General features: G+C 33.8%; 2 protein-coding genes across 2 annotated transcripts in view; both read left to right on the top strand.

Moving 5' to 3' along the window:
* Positions 1–2,283: 2,283 nt before the first annotated feature.
* Positions 2,284–6,872, top strand: LOC111708183 (uncharacterized). Its single transcript, XM_023481481.1, has 4 exons — positions 2,284–2,801; positions 4,022–4,157; positions 5,327–5,459; positions 6,381–6,872. Exons 1-4 carry the CDS (start codon positions 2,285–2,287, stop codon positions 6,786–6,788), a joined length of 1,194 nt encoding a protein of 397 aa, XP_023337249.1. The 5' UTR covers position 2,284; the 3' UTR covers positions 6,789–6,872.
* Positions 6,873–9,313: 2,441 nt separating this feature from the next.
* LOC111708186 (uncharacterized membrane protein C776.05) overlaps positions 9,314–14,554 on the top strand; it is an 8,158-nt gene continuing 2,917 nt past the window's right edge. Inside the window, exons 1-4 of the mRNA XM_023481485.1 lie at positions 9,314–9,383; positions 10,517–10,567; positions 11,589–11,637; positions 11,955–12,044. Of these exons, the coding sequence (XP_023337253.1) occupies positions 9,331–9,383; positions 10,517–10,567; positions 11,589–11,637; positions 11,955–12,044 (243 nt within the window). The 5' untranslated portion in view covers positions 9,314–9,330. The remainder of the gene's footprint in view (positions 9,384–10,516; positions 10,568–11,588; positions 11,638–11,954; positions 12,045–14,554) is intronic.

Here is a 14,554-nt window from a genome sequence, read left to right as displayed (position 1 = left end):
TATCATATTAGACTTTCTCCAATCTTTAACGCCAAAATACACATATAATACTCGAAAAATCTAGCATTTTCTGCAAGAAAAAAATTCTATTAGCCTTATTAAATTTTTCAAAATGATTCATTCTTCTGAAATTTTCTGATTTGTCCCCTAAATCGTAATTTAGACCCATTGACGCGGTCTAAATTGATGTGGGACACCCTGTATGAATAATACAGGGAATACAGGGTGTCCCACGAAACATAACAGTATTAAGATGACTTAAAAGTCATCTTTAATCTTGGAATTTATTTAAAGGAAAATCCCCTCTGTTAAAAGAGAGTCCTGCAGACTTTACGGCAGTTTCAATCAGGTTCGTACCCAGGGACCGAGGGGGGGGGTGCAGGGGGACTGCACCCCCCTTTCTTCTGAAAGGGGGTGCAATGACGAATTAGCACCCCCCCCCTAGTCCCATTATGAAAGAAACTGTTTTTCATAATTTTCTAAAATTTAGTTATCAATTATATAGCCCGAGTAAGAATTAATACCCTTCCCAAACCAAATTGTAATCTATTTGTGTGTTACTCATTAAAAGTGTGTGTGTGTGTGTCTTAATTTACTCATAGTCACTCATTCAATAGCTGTTTAAGCCTAATTAAAACACTATGTTTTATTAAATATATGCTATAAAGTCTCATGGAAATGAAATGATAATCTCCTGTATGCTTTCAGACTTTCTGCCACCCCCCAATTGACCCTTGAAAAGGTTTTTTTAAATGAATAAGAAATGTGAATGTATAATTATCAATTATCATAATGCAAAGTCAAAGTAACATAACAATTGATTCTGTTGGTTTAGCTGCAGTACTATACTATATCATGTAGATAAATTTATAGTATATTGTATAATGTATATGTAAACTGAAAAGTTTCTGACATTAAAATGTAACCCTTAAAAGCTCAAATACACTTGTTAAAAGGTTAGTCTTTATAGTGTGCATTGACAATGTAATAAAAACAACCATATACCACTGTAAAAACAAACCAAGCATTGCAATGCTTGGTTTGTTTTTGCTTGGTTAAAAAAAGGTTTGGCCTGCGCGGCACGCCTTTTTNTCCTGGCTACGGGCCTGGTTTCAATCTAAATTCTTTAGGTTTAAAACAAATTTTTGACGTTGCTTTAATTTAAAAAATTTTAATTATTGTTTTAACCATTAATTTTAAATTTTATTATTATTCAAATCTATTTATTATTCAAATGCACAATGGACAGAGAAAGTAATAAAATAATATTTAAAATAGCCATGGCACTTATTTGAGGGCGCAAAAGGACAGAAAAATAATGAATTTTTGACACACAAAAAAAAAGATACGGAGAGACAGGCAGAATATATGTTCAACTAAAGTTGAAAGAAATGGTCTCGTAATATTCAAGAACCGAAGTTAAATTGAAAAAAAATGTTACATTGGCTTTGCACCGTCGGTTTGCAACATTGTTTGAGAAGATAGGCTTAAATTTTTTTTCAAATCATGCCTGCACTTATACGAAACTGGATCATAGAACATGGTTAGGATGCGGGAAAAGAGGATCTGTAATTGATACATATATCTTTACACCAATGTTTCTTTAATTTTAGATGTGGTTGGATACAATAACGTTGAGTATCAAGAACGGCGTACAAGATGAGGGTGGTATGGGAAGCCCGCCCCACCCCCACTCCTTAGAAATTAATTTTTCATTGCAAAGCACACGCAGATTTCACTGATCCAGGGGAGGGTCTGGGCTAAGCCCCCTTGTCCACCCCACACTACGCTTCTGGCGCGCCCACTAGCAAGTTTGGTGCACTGCCTCCTCCCAATTATACCTGAAAGGACGTCTATTACGCCCCCCTTAAGGTTATAATGCAAGGAAAGTTATTTCTGAGGTGTACGCGTCTTTTGTACTGTAATGTACTGTCTCATGGGCGGTAATGTAAACACAAGAGGGATGTCGAAGCCTGACATGGGATCCATCTTTCACATAAAAATCAATGAATTTTTCTGGTCATAGGAAACTATTATGTGAATTATCAAAATTATCAAAATTTAATGCTGTTAACCTCCTCGGATATTAAACGAACACTGATACATCTATTCTTGTTTACAAATTCCGCCCAGAGAGAACTTGTTTCAATATGAACGCAGAGAATATACGCATGGTTGCAATTAACTTTCCTTGCATTATAACCTTGGGGACAATAAAGTTTATTTCATTGCGTATTTGCTGCGGTCATCTCTATCTACGCATTACAAATATGTTTTCATGAATATGTGTCTTTTCAGTACCAGTTTAACACTAGGGTTGCAAAGCATTTCAAAAATGTATCGACAGCGTTTAGGATTTTTGCGTATAATAACAGTGTCCGGAAAATCAGAAAATGTTCGAAATTTGAAAATAAAAAAGTTGGAAAAGGAACATCCCAACAAAATGGCGGATATTAAACGGAAACATGGCGGAAAGCTTAAACATCTGATTGAAGAAGTTCTTGAGGAGCCTCTCGTCGAGTTTGGAGCTCTCCCCCTGGAGTCTGAGTGGTTGGTTACAGAGAGGAGCGGAGGGAGCCATCATTATGATGAGTTCATGAAGCATATTATTGAGGAGCCTTATACAGAGTTTGGAGCTACTGGAGCACCAAGTCCAGGGAGCCATACCCTAACTGAGATACATCGTAAACATCATGAAGCAGAGCACATGTTAGAAGAGATCATTCAGGAGCCTTTTATTGAGTTTGGAGCTCCTCCACAGGCCTACGGAGGTCGGGGTGTTCTGGAGGAGGACTATCCAGGTATTTTTTTTGGCAAAAAAATCAAGTTTTTTACCATTTTCCACATGGTTTTCCACAAAAGATGAGACTATAAAGACGACCCGAAACTCTTCAAACGTTTCCAAGGTTAAATAAGGTCTTCATGCCATGATTATATCTTATTATAACCTTTTTTAAGATTAGGAAAAGAAAAAACAGTTTACAGTTGCAGGAAGTACTAAATTTAAAGCAACAGACAGTATTATTCTGTTCAGTCATCTCTGAAGTCTCATTCTTTGTGGAAAACCCTGTACTTGCAGTAAATCTAATTTAAACAATTAAAAAGACTATTTTTGAATTATCCAGTTTGCTGCGATTCTCTTTTAATTGATTTTTTTTTAATTTTTGTGTTTTAAAATTAGCCTTGGCCTTGAAAATTGTGCCTTTAATTTTAAATAAATGGAATACTCGTATTTGGGAGGAATCTAAAGATAAAGTCAAGGAGATATATTCTGTACACCTTGGATATAGTATTGGATTCAATGCTTTTAATTACAACTAGCTGAAGAACCGTGGAAATTTTTTTTTAGCCTATAACACACACCCCTGATCACCCATGAGTGTCCACAAAAAAAAAATCAGCCCATTTTGGCCGGCTATTTACATTTTAAACATTATTTTTAAATATTTTTTGTAGTGTTTCACTATTAAATATTTAATATAGAATTCATGTTACAACAATACCATTTCTAGTTTTCATGATGTATACTGCGCATTAACGTACATACATTTTACATTCAGACCTTATTCTAAGCATCTTTCTTTTTTTTTCTTCTTTTTTTTGGGGGGGGGGGGGGTGGTGCCTTGATTAATAGTTACTATCCTCTACCCCTCGTCAACACAGCGGCACTTTAAGATTATAAAAATTACTTTTAATTTTTGTCTTTTCTTCGAAATACCGCGATTTACTTTTTTAAAAGAAACTACTATTTAAAATAATCATTTTTTAAATAGAAGAAAGACAAGAATTCATATTTGTTCGGACAATAGTTTGCTCCTTATGAACCCCCCCCCCCCCCTGTAAACCGTATATTTTACTAATCCGGGACTAAGCCCCCATAACCCCCCCCCCTGTGTAGGCCTCTGCTAGAAATAGGAGACAAGATTTTATTCATATTAGCTGGCCGTTGCCAAAAGAACCCTCTAAGTTAGTTTAAATGAATAGATCAGCAGATTTGTGAGAATGAAAAAACATTTTTCAGGAAGTTGGGATCTGCTAAATCCTCCAAAAGTTGACGAACCGGAAGTATTTACAAAACAGCCGATTGATGACGTCATCCATACACCGGTTGTAGAAGAAAAGATCCCTGAATTTCTACCACCATGGTTGGAGAAAAAGTAGGAATTTTGAAGTAACATATATATTTGAATTTGAATTCAGTGGTAAACATTAATCAATACAATGTAAACATTAAAAGAAACTGTTCATTGACAGCTTCTCTTTGTTTCCATTATATGTGCATCTATGCTGTTTGATTGAAAGAATCATAATTGAAATTGAAAGTCGTCTTTATTGTATTAATATTTACGGCAAGGACTGTATTTTATTCTATTTCTAAATAATATTATGCAAATGATGCAACTGACATAGAAATTGATTTTTTTTCAACAAACACGAGGTGGTTTTCTAATCCATTTATCTTTGCAAACAATTGCCTTAGATATTTCAAATTATGAATTCTGGTAGCTCAAAATATCTAAGTTTAAATAATAATGTCTACGACATCGAGTTAAAAAAAATATAGTAATCGCAATATTAGAGTTTGTGGGAAAAAAACTGATTTCATTTTACTAACTTACTATGCTTAAAGTCAAAATGGATTGCTATGATACAGTTAAACCCTAAAAAAGCAGTACGTCGAAAGAATTCATCAAATGTTGTATTCTTCACTTTCTGATAATGGAATGTTGCATATATTTAGTTTTTAAATTAAATGATTATGTGGAGCTCTTTAAAACTGTTCCGCATATTCATGGCTATTTACTTATTTTCGCAAATACTGAGATTTGCGTAAAAAAGTATAATACCCATTGAAAAATTGTTAAGACGACATTTTATAATTTTTTTCGATGTATGGCTCATTTAGGAATTAACTGTAAAATACCAGAGCAAATATTTCTTTTCTTTTCTTTACACTTTTTGGAAGCTTTTCTTTTTTCCTTTTCTGAACAATCTGATTTGAGATTAAGCATTAATTTTGATTTCCTTTCTTGATTTCAACTCTTCTATTTTTATATAGACAGGCAACATTAAAGAAATTGATTTTAAGCATTTATTGTAAGCTCTAATAAAGGTTCTATGCAATGAATTCAAATGCTATGGGAAATAAAATTGTTCTTAAAACTCTCTAAACTTGTTTAAACTATGATATTGTGAATTGCTATACATAATCATAAAATTTTAATGTTTACAACGGTGGTTTACGAAACGTACTTCTCAGCTTAGAAGCTTGAAAAATTCCAGTGGTAATTGTGTGTACTCCGGAGGCTAATATATGAATATTTAGTCCCTCCGATCCAGTGGAGGGATTCCTGAAGGAGGAGGAGAGGATGATGAAGGGAGGAATGATGGTGGAGGAGGACGTAAACTCAATCACATACTTCATCAACATCAACCAGTTCAACACTAAGGACATCTTGGTAACCAATCTTAAGAAGGGGGGGGGGGGATTTATCATATTGTAATTTCTTAATCCTTTTACCTTTACAAGTCACGTAAAACTAACTGCAAGCAAGTGTATCTGTATCAGAATATTTTCTGTTTTATTTTCATCTCTAATTTAAAATCCTTCCAAAATATATGCTTAATAAGTCTCTTATTTACTTAAAATATTTGAATTCATAGCCCCACAAAAAGAGTAAAAAAATAAATGTTAAAAATTCTTACTTAAGCGATGAAAACTCGCTGGATTTTTGTATCACGACCTCGCAAACTATTGATGTTTTAAACTGTATAAATTCTGATAGATATAAGTAACCACATAGTTTTTTTTGTTAGTGGATAAATTGAGTTCTTTATAGACCCTTACACTGATAACCAGAAATAGAAAGACGGCTTGTAGACTCAAATTCTGACTGTAAATAGTTCAATGAACATTAGACACTACCATTGAGCAGTATAAATAAACCCAATTCACTTTATTAATGATTTGATAAGTATCTAGTTAAACTATTTGATTTGTAACAAAACTAAATACACTTAAGTATTGCTATAAAGTCGTCTTCCTATTCCATTGTTTTCTGGTTATCACCGCAGCCTCCTTTATGGGGGAAGGGTGTTTCTTCCAATTCAACCATGTTACTTTCTTTAATTTAAAAAATAGAAAATAGAAGAAAAAACTTCTTTAATTAATGCGANTTCCACCGTGTATTGTTTACTATTCTGCATAAAATTACAGCAATACTCACAAAGAATGAGATTTTAATGGCGGTACCTGAGAGTACTATTCAGGTTAAATTCAGTCTTAAAGGAACATTGAATGAATAAGCTTCAACGACTAAAAACAAAACACAATTGAAAGAAAAAATTGCGTTGAGTTTCATGCTAATGTAATTTTTAAGGTTTTCCGCGTTGGCGACGAGGTTTGGATCGAAAGAAACAAAGACGACCCCTACACGACCCCCACGGACCTCCACGCCTGTAAAGAAGAGGTGAGGCCGGAGAATCTGAGGAAGGAGGTTTCTGAGAGGGTAGAGGACGGGATGAGTAAAGAGTTGCTTGAAAGGTTTATATTCCCTGTTATTCCGGATGAGGATAGATGGGATGAGGGGATCTGGAAGAATGAGGATGATGTTCATCACAATGAGGTTTGGGAGGATACCCTGAGGTTCCATCTACCCCCTGGAGCTGTGGTTAGTAGTCTAGAGACTAGAGTACAAGATAATATGCTTAGGATTAAGCTACAGAAAACTAGACCTGGAGAACCAACTAATAGTAAATCTGTAATTCCAAAGAGGTTTTTAATGTAAATTGTAATTTAAATTTTAAATTAATTTTTATTGCGTTTGGAAAAATCTGCTGGGTAAAATAAAGAAATGTTTTTAAAGATATGATTTATGTCGATTTTCTAAATTGAAAGGTAGTTTCGTGCTTAAATGTAAATATAACTTTTGTTTATTATCAATTTAAAAAAAAAATTTTGTTACCATTATTTTTGAATTGAGAATGTATGGTGTTGTAAATAGTAAATATTTTTTTACTATAGAGAAGAAGTATTTTATTTGAATACACAAAACACATTACGCAATACACATGGTGATGTATGTGTGTGGTAAGTTGCAAGTGTACACATATAGTAAACAGATATATTTTTCTTAGAAAATAATTCTCTAATTTTCACGTAGCGATAGCCTATAGTAAATTAAATATTTGGAGATAACAAGCTGTTTATTTAACTAGAATTTGTACTTAATATAAGAACTTAGTTCAGTATATCATTCTAACAAATAGGGCTTATAGATAAATAGTTACAGTTAAAACATGTTTTTTTTATTGTTAAAAATCATTATAATTTTCAAAAGTAGGCTTTTAGAGCGCTAAGCGGCCCGTTTCTAATATCATTTTTAGCTTTAAACTTTTGCTTTTTAAGTCGCCTTTTTTCATCGTACTCTAACTGCAATAAACAAATATGTTTTCGGATTTTTCTGTTTATTCCGAGCAGTTCAACCTTTTTTTTTACAAGTTTGTCTTAGATAACTGCTGTGGTGGTAAATGCAACATATTAAATCTTAATTTTAGTTAAATATTTTTATGGTTTATCTGTTTGGTCGGCGAAACAGACCTCACTGATTGGTCCATGAAACATTGTGATATGAGGATGTTTATCTGTTTTTATTGAATAATAAATTGCTTACAATATGCATATATACATATATACATATATAAATACATAAATAAACACATATATGTATCTAACTAGCTTTATAACTTTATACCTGTTATCTTTACAACATTATAATAACTTCTAGATAAGTTCTCAAATTCTATATTTTTAGTTCTTAACATTCTTAAACAAGAACACACACAATCTTAAATGGAAACTGTAATTTTTTAGGGTTGTTATTGTATTAAAAGACAAAAAACATTGACTCGTTTGTAAAAACGTGAGACATCGAAAAATACCATGACAATCTTTTTTAGAAACGATCGTTTATAAAAACGTCAATTTTTAACGATGGTTAACGACCTTTTGAAGAGAAAACATTCAGGTTATTTGTTTCTATAAAGACAATACTTATAACCTTATCTTTCTGAAAAAAATTGAAATTAGTTGTCATAAAACTTAGATTCATTGGCAAAATTTTTTTAGCGATGCTTAAAAAACATAGTTTTAAAAAATGATTGATTTCAAAAACGAAAGTTTTTCGTTGAAAAAAAACAATCGTTTAAAAAAATCGTTTTCAAACACGATAGTTTTTCGTTATTTGCAAGTTCAAAACTAGTGGTTCCTTTCAAAAACAATCTTTTAATTCCAAAAACGAAACGATCGTTTTTAGAAATAATAAAAACGGTTTTTCGATCGTTTTTAAAAACGATTAACAACCCTATTTGTGCCCCAAGAGAAAGTGTGCTAAATTTCATTGTATAAGTACAATATATACATATTGAACTAAATTACCGGTGTACTATGTATTGCACTAAATTCCCGTGTGTACTGTGTATTGCACTAAATTCCCATGTGTACTGTGTATTGCTCTAAATTCACGTGTGTACTGTGAATTGAACTAAATTCCCGCGTGTACTGTGTATTGCTCTAAATTCCCGTGTGTACTGTGTATTGCTCTTAATTCCCGTGTGTACTGTGTATTGTTCTAAATTCCCGTGTGTACTGTGTATTGCTCTAAATTTCCATTGTATTGCTTTAAGTCTCCTGCACATAAATTAATTTTGTGCATTGTCTGTATATCTACCCTGAGTTACAGTGCCCTGAGTGTAAAGTGCGACAAATAAACAGTAAAAAGTGGAAAGTAAACTGAACAGTCTTTTCCCAGTTCTATACTGGATCATTTGACATCATAATTGGCTTTTTTGGAATTTTTTTTAATGAATCATTTATAAATTGCCATATGCTAAAATATTCCTTAACTATACCATGGGGTCCATCTTCTATTTTCATCTTCTCTTTGTACACATAGTAAAACATTTTTTATATTTTTTGTGGATTTTCGAAATTGTCAAAAATCGAATTTTGTTTGAGACAAATTTTGAAAATTCGATCATCCTTAAACCATCCCTGGGGTGATGTGAGGTCACACACAAAATTTGGGCCTGATCAATTCAGCCGTGCTGACGTTTATTGGATACAAACAAACAGACAAAAAGACACCAAAGCAAAGTTTAAAGATGTAAAAAAATAAAATACCTGATGTTGAAAACACTGATTTGTATTAAATAGTACATGCTTAAAACGTTTTAATTTTACTAGTTCAGCAATAGTTTGTGATTTATAAAAAAGCTATTAAAATCCTATAAAATATTACAAATTTGAAAAAGTTTTCAGTGTATGGAAAAATGTCAGCCATGAATCGTCAGTCGTCCTGGGAGGCTAAAAAGGATAATCTGAGGTAGAGTTAAAGGGATTCATAGTCCCAAAGAACTTTATTATTTTTGGAAACTTTTTAAAAAAGAAAATTTATCTTATTTTTCAAAAATTGGACAGAATAGGCAGGCAGGTATTATTTTCAATAGCAACGATTGAATATTTGAAAATAAAAAAATAAAATTCTAAACAGGACTTGTTACAAAAATATTTGATTGTATAATTTATATTTCATAATATTTAAAAGATGTTTTACAAATTAACCTTATTGCCTAAAATAAGAAACTTAAAAAATAAAGCGAATCTAGCTAAATATGTTCAGTCTCATATCACGTGAATCTAGCTAAATATCACGTGAATCTAGCTAAATATATACAGTCTCATATCACGTGAATCTAGCTAAATATGTTCAGTCTCATATCACGTGAATCTAGCTAAATATGTTTAGTCTCATATCACGTGAATCTAGCTAAATATGTTCAGTCTCATATCACGTAAATCTAGCTAAATATGTTCAGTCTCGTAGGAATAAATCCTGTCACAATTTATCTCTCAACCAATAGTCAACAAACACTGCATAATGGATCTAATGTAAAAGAAAAAACTGGAAAATCTACGATTGGTAATTAGTGTAAAAATTAACACTCGTTTGCTTTTTAAACCAAAACACCTGATTTCTCCACAGGGTAACCCACAGAGGATGATACGTTAAAGACGACCTGTAACTCTTTTAATATTGTGATCAGAAGGCTGCCTTAAATATAGTTTTAATTTGACTAATTGATTTGGCACAGAAAGAAAATAGCTTACAAATGCAGAAACTCGTTAATATTAAATCAAATACTGAATATATTTTGGCTATGAAGTCTACTGTCTACTATTTTGTGGGTAACTCTGTATTTAAAAATTTATCTGACTAAATCATAATATTTGATACTAGCCGAAAGGCCCGGCGTTGCACGTGGAAAAAAAGAATTTTTTTGGAGAAAAAAAAATTAAAAATCTTTATAGCCTATAACACTACCTGTGTGTCCACAAAAATTTTCAGCCCAATCGATCCAGCCGTTTGGCCGGCTATAGACAACATATATACATACGAATGTCTTGTTTTATTATATAGATTTTACAATCAATTTTAGCAATAACTTTTTTTTTTAGGAAGTTCTCCGGCCAGGTTCTTCATGTTGTAAAAGACAATGAGATTTTCAGGTAATCTTTCCAGTTTTTCATTTTATATCTAGTTTATTGCGTAATGTAGACACCAGTGGCAGTACAGTGTTGTACAATCCGTTGTAGTACAGTGTAACGTACTAAGAATAAAAGGATTTTAAATCTTAAATTTAAATTTTCATGATTTAAATAAAATGCAATGCAACATGCACTGGTGCATTGTTTGTTTAAGATAGGACTGGGAACAGTTCCGTTAATAAACGGAACCTTTAAAAAAAAATTACGGTATATTTATTCAGCAAAATAAAAATGTTTTATTTTTACCTTTTATGCCTGCAACCATAGCCAAGGCTTACAGAACAGAAAAACTGGGCTAATTCTTAATAATCATTTTTGAAAATAATAAAAAAGTTAATCATTAATAAATGGTTTCTTAAATATTCTTTAACTACAGAACAAATAGAAAAAAAGACTTACGTGCCCAGCACTAGTTTAAGAAAAAGTTGCATCATAGATCAAATATTGTGAATTTGTACTTTTATTGCAACTTTTTCACAACTGGGCAAAATTAGCAAAATTAACTAAGCTGTTTGTTTTACAAAAAAATTGTCATAACTCAGATTTTTGAAAAAAAAATATTTCTTATTAATTATATGCAACAATGTAGAAAAATAATTTTTATGTAGTTCATTCTAATTTTTTTTATTGCCAAATGGATAAGAAATAAGTCAATTGAAAATAATGAAAAAAAGTAACCATTAAATCTTAATTTTTTAGAATTGTGGTTTAATTAATTTGATGTCAATTTCTTACATAAACATTACAATGTAGAAGAATGTTTCAGAATATATTTTCTAGATTAAGAAGAACAAATGTTAAAAGATAACATTTTAGTTTAGAAGTGTTTGTATTTTCTACTCTTTTTGGTGGAATAAGGGGCATTAAGATACTTTTATAAACTGGATACCAATATTGACATAATCTATGATATTATAATATTATAATATTAAGATACTTTTATAAACTGGTTACCAACATTGACATAATCTATAATGTTTAGATATCGTGTTGATGATTCAGGAAGAATATTACACGAACAATTAGAAAAGGTTAAAATACTGATTTAACCAAAAATATTGTTAAATACACAATGCTACCTGTTGGACATTAAGACTCCACAAATCTAAGAAGTTTTACAAAATTACAAAATTGTTTTCTCACTTTTTATTACAATTAATCTTAAATCATTCATTTATGAACCATTGATTTAATTGTTTGTTTTAATATAATTTTTAATGACGCAAGTCTTTGTAGATTTTTGTGAAGTCTCCTGAAAGAAAAAAATGAACAAGATATTTTAAAAACGGATTTAGCAATGCCCCGTATTTTAATTTTAAACAGCTGATAGATATTGGTTTGGTTTTAGGCCCGTGGCGTGGCCCAGCGTAGTTGGAGGAAGGTTGTAACAGGAGATCCAGAGAAGAAAGTCCGCGATTACATGACTGAAGTTCCGCAGGTTTATTCATGATACCGCTTTTTGACCAACATTACCGACCCATGATTGTCCAACAGAGGGACGTTTATAGATTACTTTACGTCCCTTGGAACAATTAAGTAAAATAACAACCCGCTCGCCAAGTTTATTCACACATTTTCATCTCAAAAGATGATAAAATTGTGTACAACTGCTTTTTCGGGAATTTAAAATCTTTACTTAACCACTGGTTCCCTCGAAAAAGAATGGTTTCGGGAACCCTTAGTAGAGTAAAAATCCCTTAACTTCCCTGTAAAGTATATTTAAAATATTGTATTTATATGAAAATAAATATATTGGGCTTCATCACATTTAACCTGAGACTTTTGAACAAATAACAAACTTTTTGATTTTATGATCGAGCTTTAAACAAATTTTCTCTGGGTTTACCTAGGCACATATTCAGCCCATTTTAATAGTGAAATGGGAAATAATTCTTTTATTATGAAAAAAAGTACCAGTATAGTGTACAGGTACAATACAAAACTGTGGAATGGAACCAATACATTACATTTACAAGATATCAAACCATAATAGAACATAAATAAACGATATTCATATATATATATATAAAGAATAATTACCGCAGTGATCCTAGAATTATTGGCACGAATTTTAATAATAGACGAACTTGCAAGACAAACAAATATATACTACGGTAGAAACTGCCCGCTTCCACGCGAGAAACTTGCGCCTGCGTAGTCGGTCTGGAGACAGCTTCTAAAACTAGTTTTTTACAATACGTTCTGTACAGATCCGCAGGGAGAACTCAGGAATTCACAAGGACACCACATAGACTTTATACACGGAGCATGGCTCGCGTAACACTCGCCCAACCAAGAGCAAACGAAAAAAGTTCCATCTGCACCCCGTGACTTGAACTTCCTGACAACTCAACTAGACCTGAAATACAATCACTGGAAACTTTTAGAGTTTGAATTCACGTAATCCTTCACTTCTTAAAACATCCTGTCCTCCCAGGGAACATCCAACTCTAGATCCATCTCCTCAGGGACCGAAACCCTAGCCGACAAACTTCTTCCCTTGGACCATGTATATCCAGCCTGGGCCAGGACACCCATCTGGACCAAAAACCACTCCCTCGCCTCTAGTAGATACTGACATCCTCCAGAAGTAGGAGCAGGCCACTTCCCTAGAATCTGAGTCCATAACCGGACCAGAGGAGGAGAAAACTCACACAGCTTCTCCCTCTCATTCCTGTACCTCAGAGAAAGAACCATCTCCTCCCTCGTCTCAGCTTCCTCTTCTGCCTTCTGATGATACTCCACCCCTTCCAGTGACACCATCAGGAACTCCAGGAACCAGTCCGCCGCCTCCTTCTGACTGCACTTCAGGTACCTACACAATACATCCGGGTCCGGGAAGACATCTCTCAATAGCAATCCTGCCAGGATATTATAGGTCATGAATCTGAACTGGATATCCCCCAACGCGTAAAACTTCAGGGACTCTGGAATCAACTGCCACCTCTCTCCCCACCAGTCATCTCCTGTAGAAACATTCTTATTCAGGAGAGTTCCAATAACCTGCACTCCCATCGCTGTCATGTTCCTTTCCTGGAATTTATATCCGGCTAGAACGGCTAGAGATGTAAGATCAATAAATCCTCTCTCTAACCTCACCTCCTCACCAGAGATCAAGGGATAAAACTCCTCCACTCTCCGAATATCTCTCCGGATTGCAAGTCCAGCAGATACAGGGAGATCACGGAGTAAATCAAGTAATTCCGGCTGAACCATCATCCTCTCCAACACGTACTCCTTCCTCTTGTTTCTCCTCAGATCCAGTGAAATCAGGCAGGTCCATGATACTCCATTCCCGAACATGATCTTGCCAGGAATCTGCTTGAACGTATCCTTAGAGGCATCTGTCATCATCTCCGGATCGCACTTCCTCTTCAGAATCGCATTCTTGGGATCAATAGTAGCTTTCCCGGCCATCCTCAGAGTGTCGAAGTATGTCGCCTTTACATCCTCTACATCAAAGGACACAATCCGGGTTCCAAACATTCTTTGATCCACGTTCTGCATCCTCTCGATCCATTCCTTCACCTCTAAGATCTCAGAGGTTGAAGATACTCCGCAGACCAATTCTCTCACCTCGATCCTATCCAGCATCTTCAGATCCAAACCTCTGATCCTCTGATACTTCTCCAATTCCTCTAGCTTGGGGTACTTCCACGCGTCAATCCTCTTGGTATCCTCCACCAGGAAATCCAGGAGAGGGGCGTGTAGAGGCAAAAATTCATCCAGGGTCAACTTGCTAGGCCAGTCCAACCCAGAGTGAGATACTCTCCTGAGATTCAATGACATGTACCTCTCATCACCTCCTGTATTGATCCTGTGAGTCTTTCCCGCCAGCTCTCCTACCATGCCAATCTTGTTGGCGATCCTGGTCTCTCCCCAAACCTTGGGAAACTGGGCAGGGATCAACATCATCATCCTCTCCTCGAACTATATACTCCTCTCTGC

Source organism: Eurytemora carolleeae, unplaced genomic scaffold (assembly GCF_000591075.1).
Source record: "Eurytemora carolleeae unplaced genomic scaffold, Eaff_2.0 scaffold839, whole genome shotgun sequence".
Taxonomy (NCBI): domain Eukaryota; kingdom Metazoa; phylum Arthropoda; class Copepoda; order Calanoida; family Temoridae; genus Eurytemora; species Eurytemora carolleeae.
Note: the sequence above shows the minus strand (reverse complement) of the source record. Positions and strands in the feature narration are given on the sequence as shown.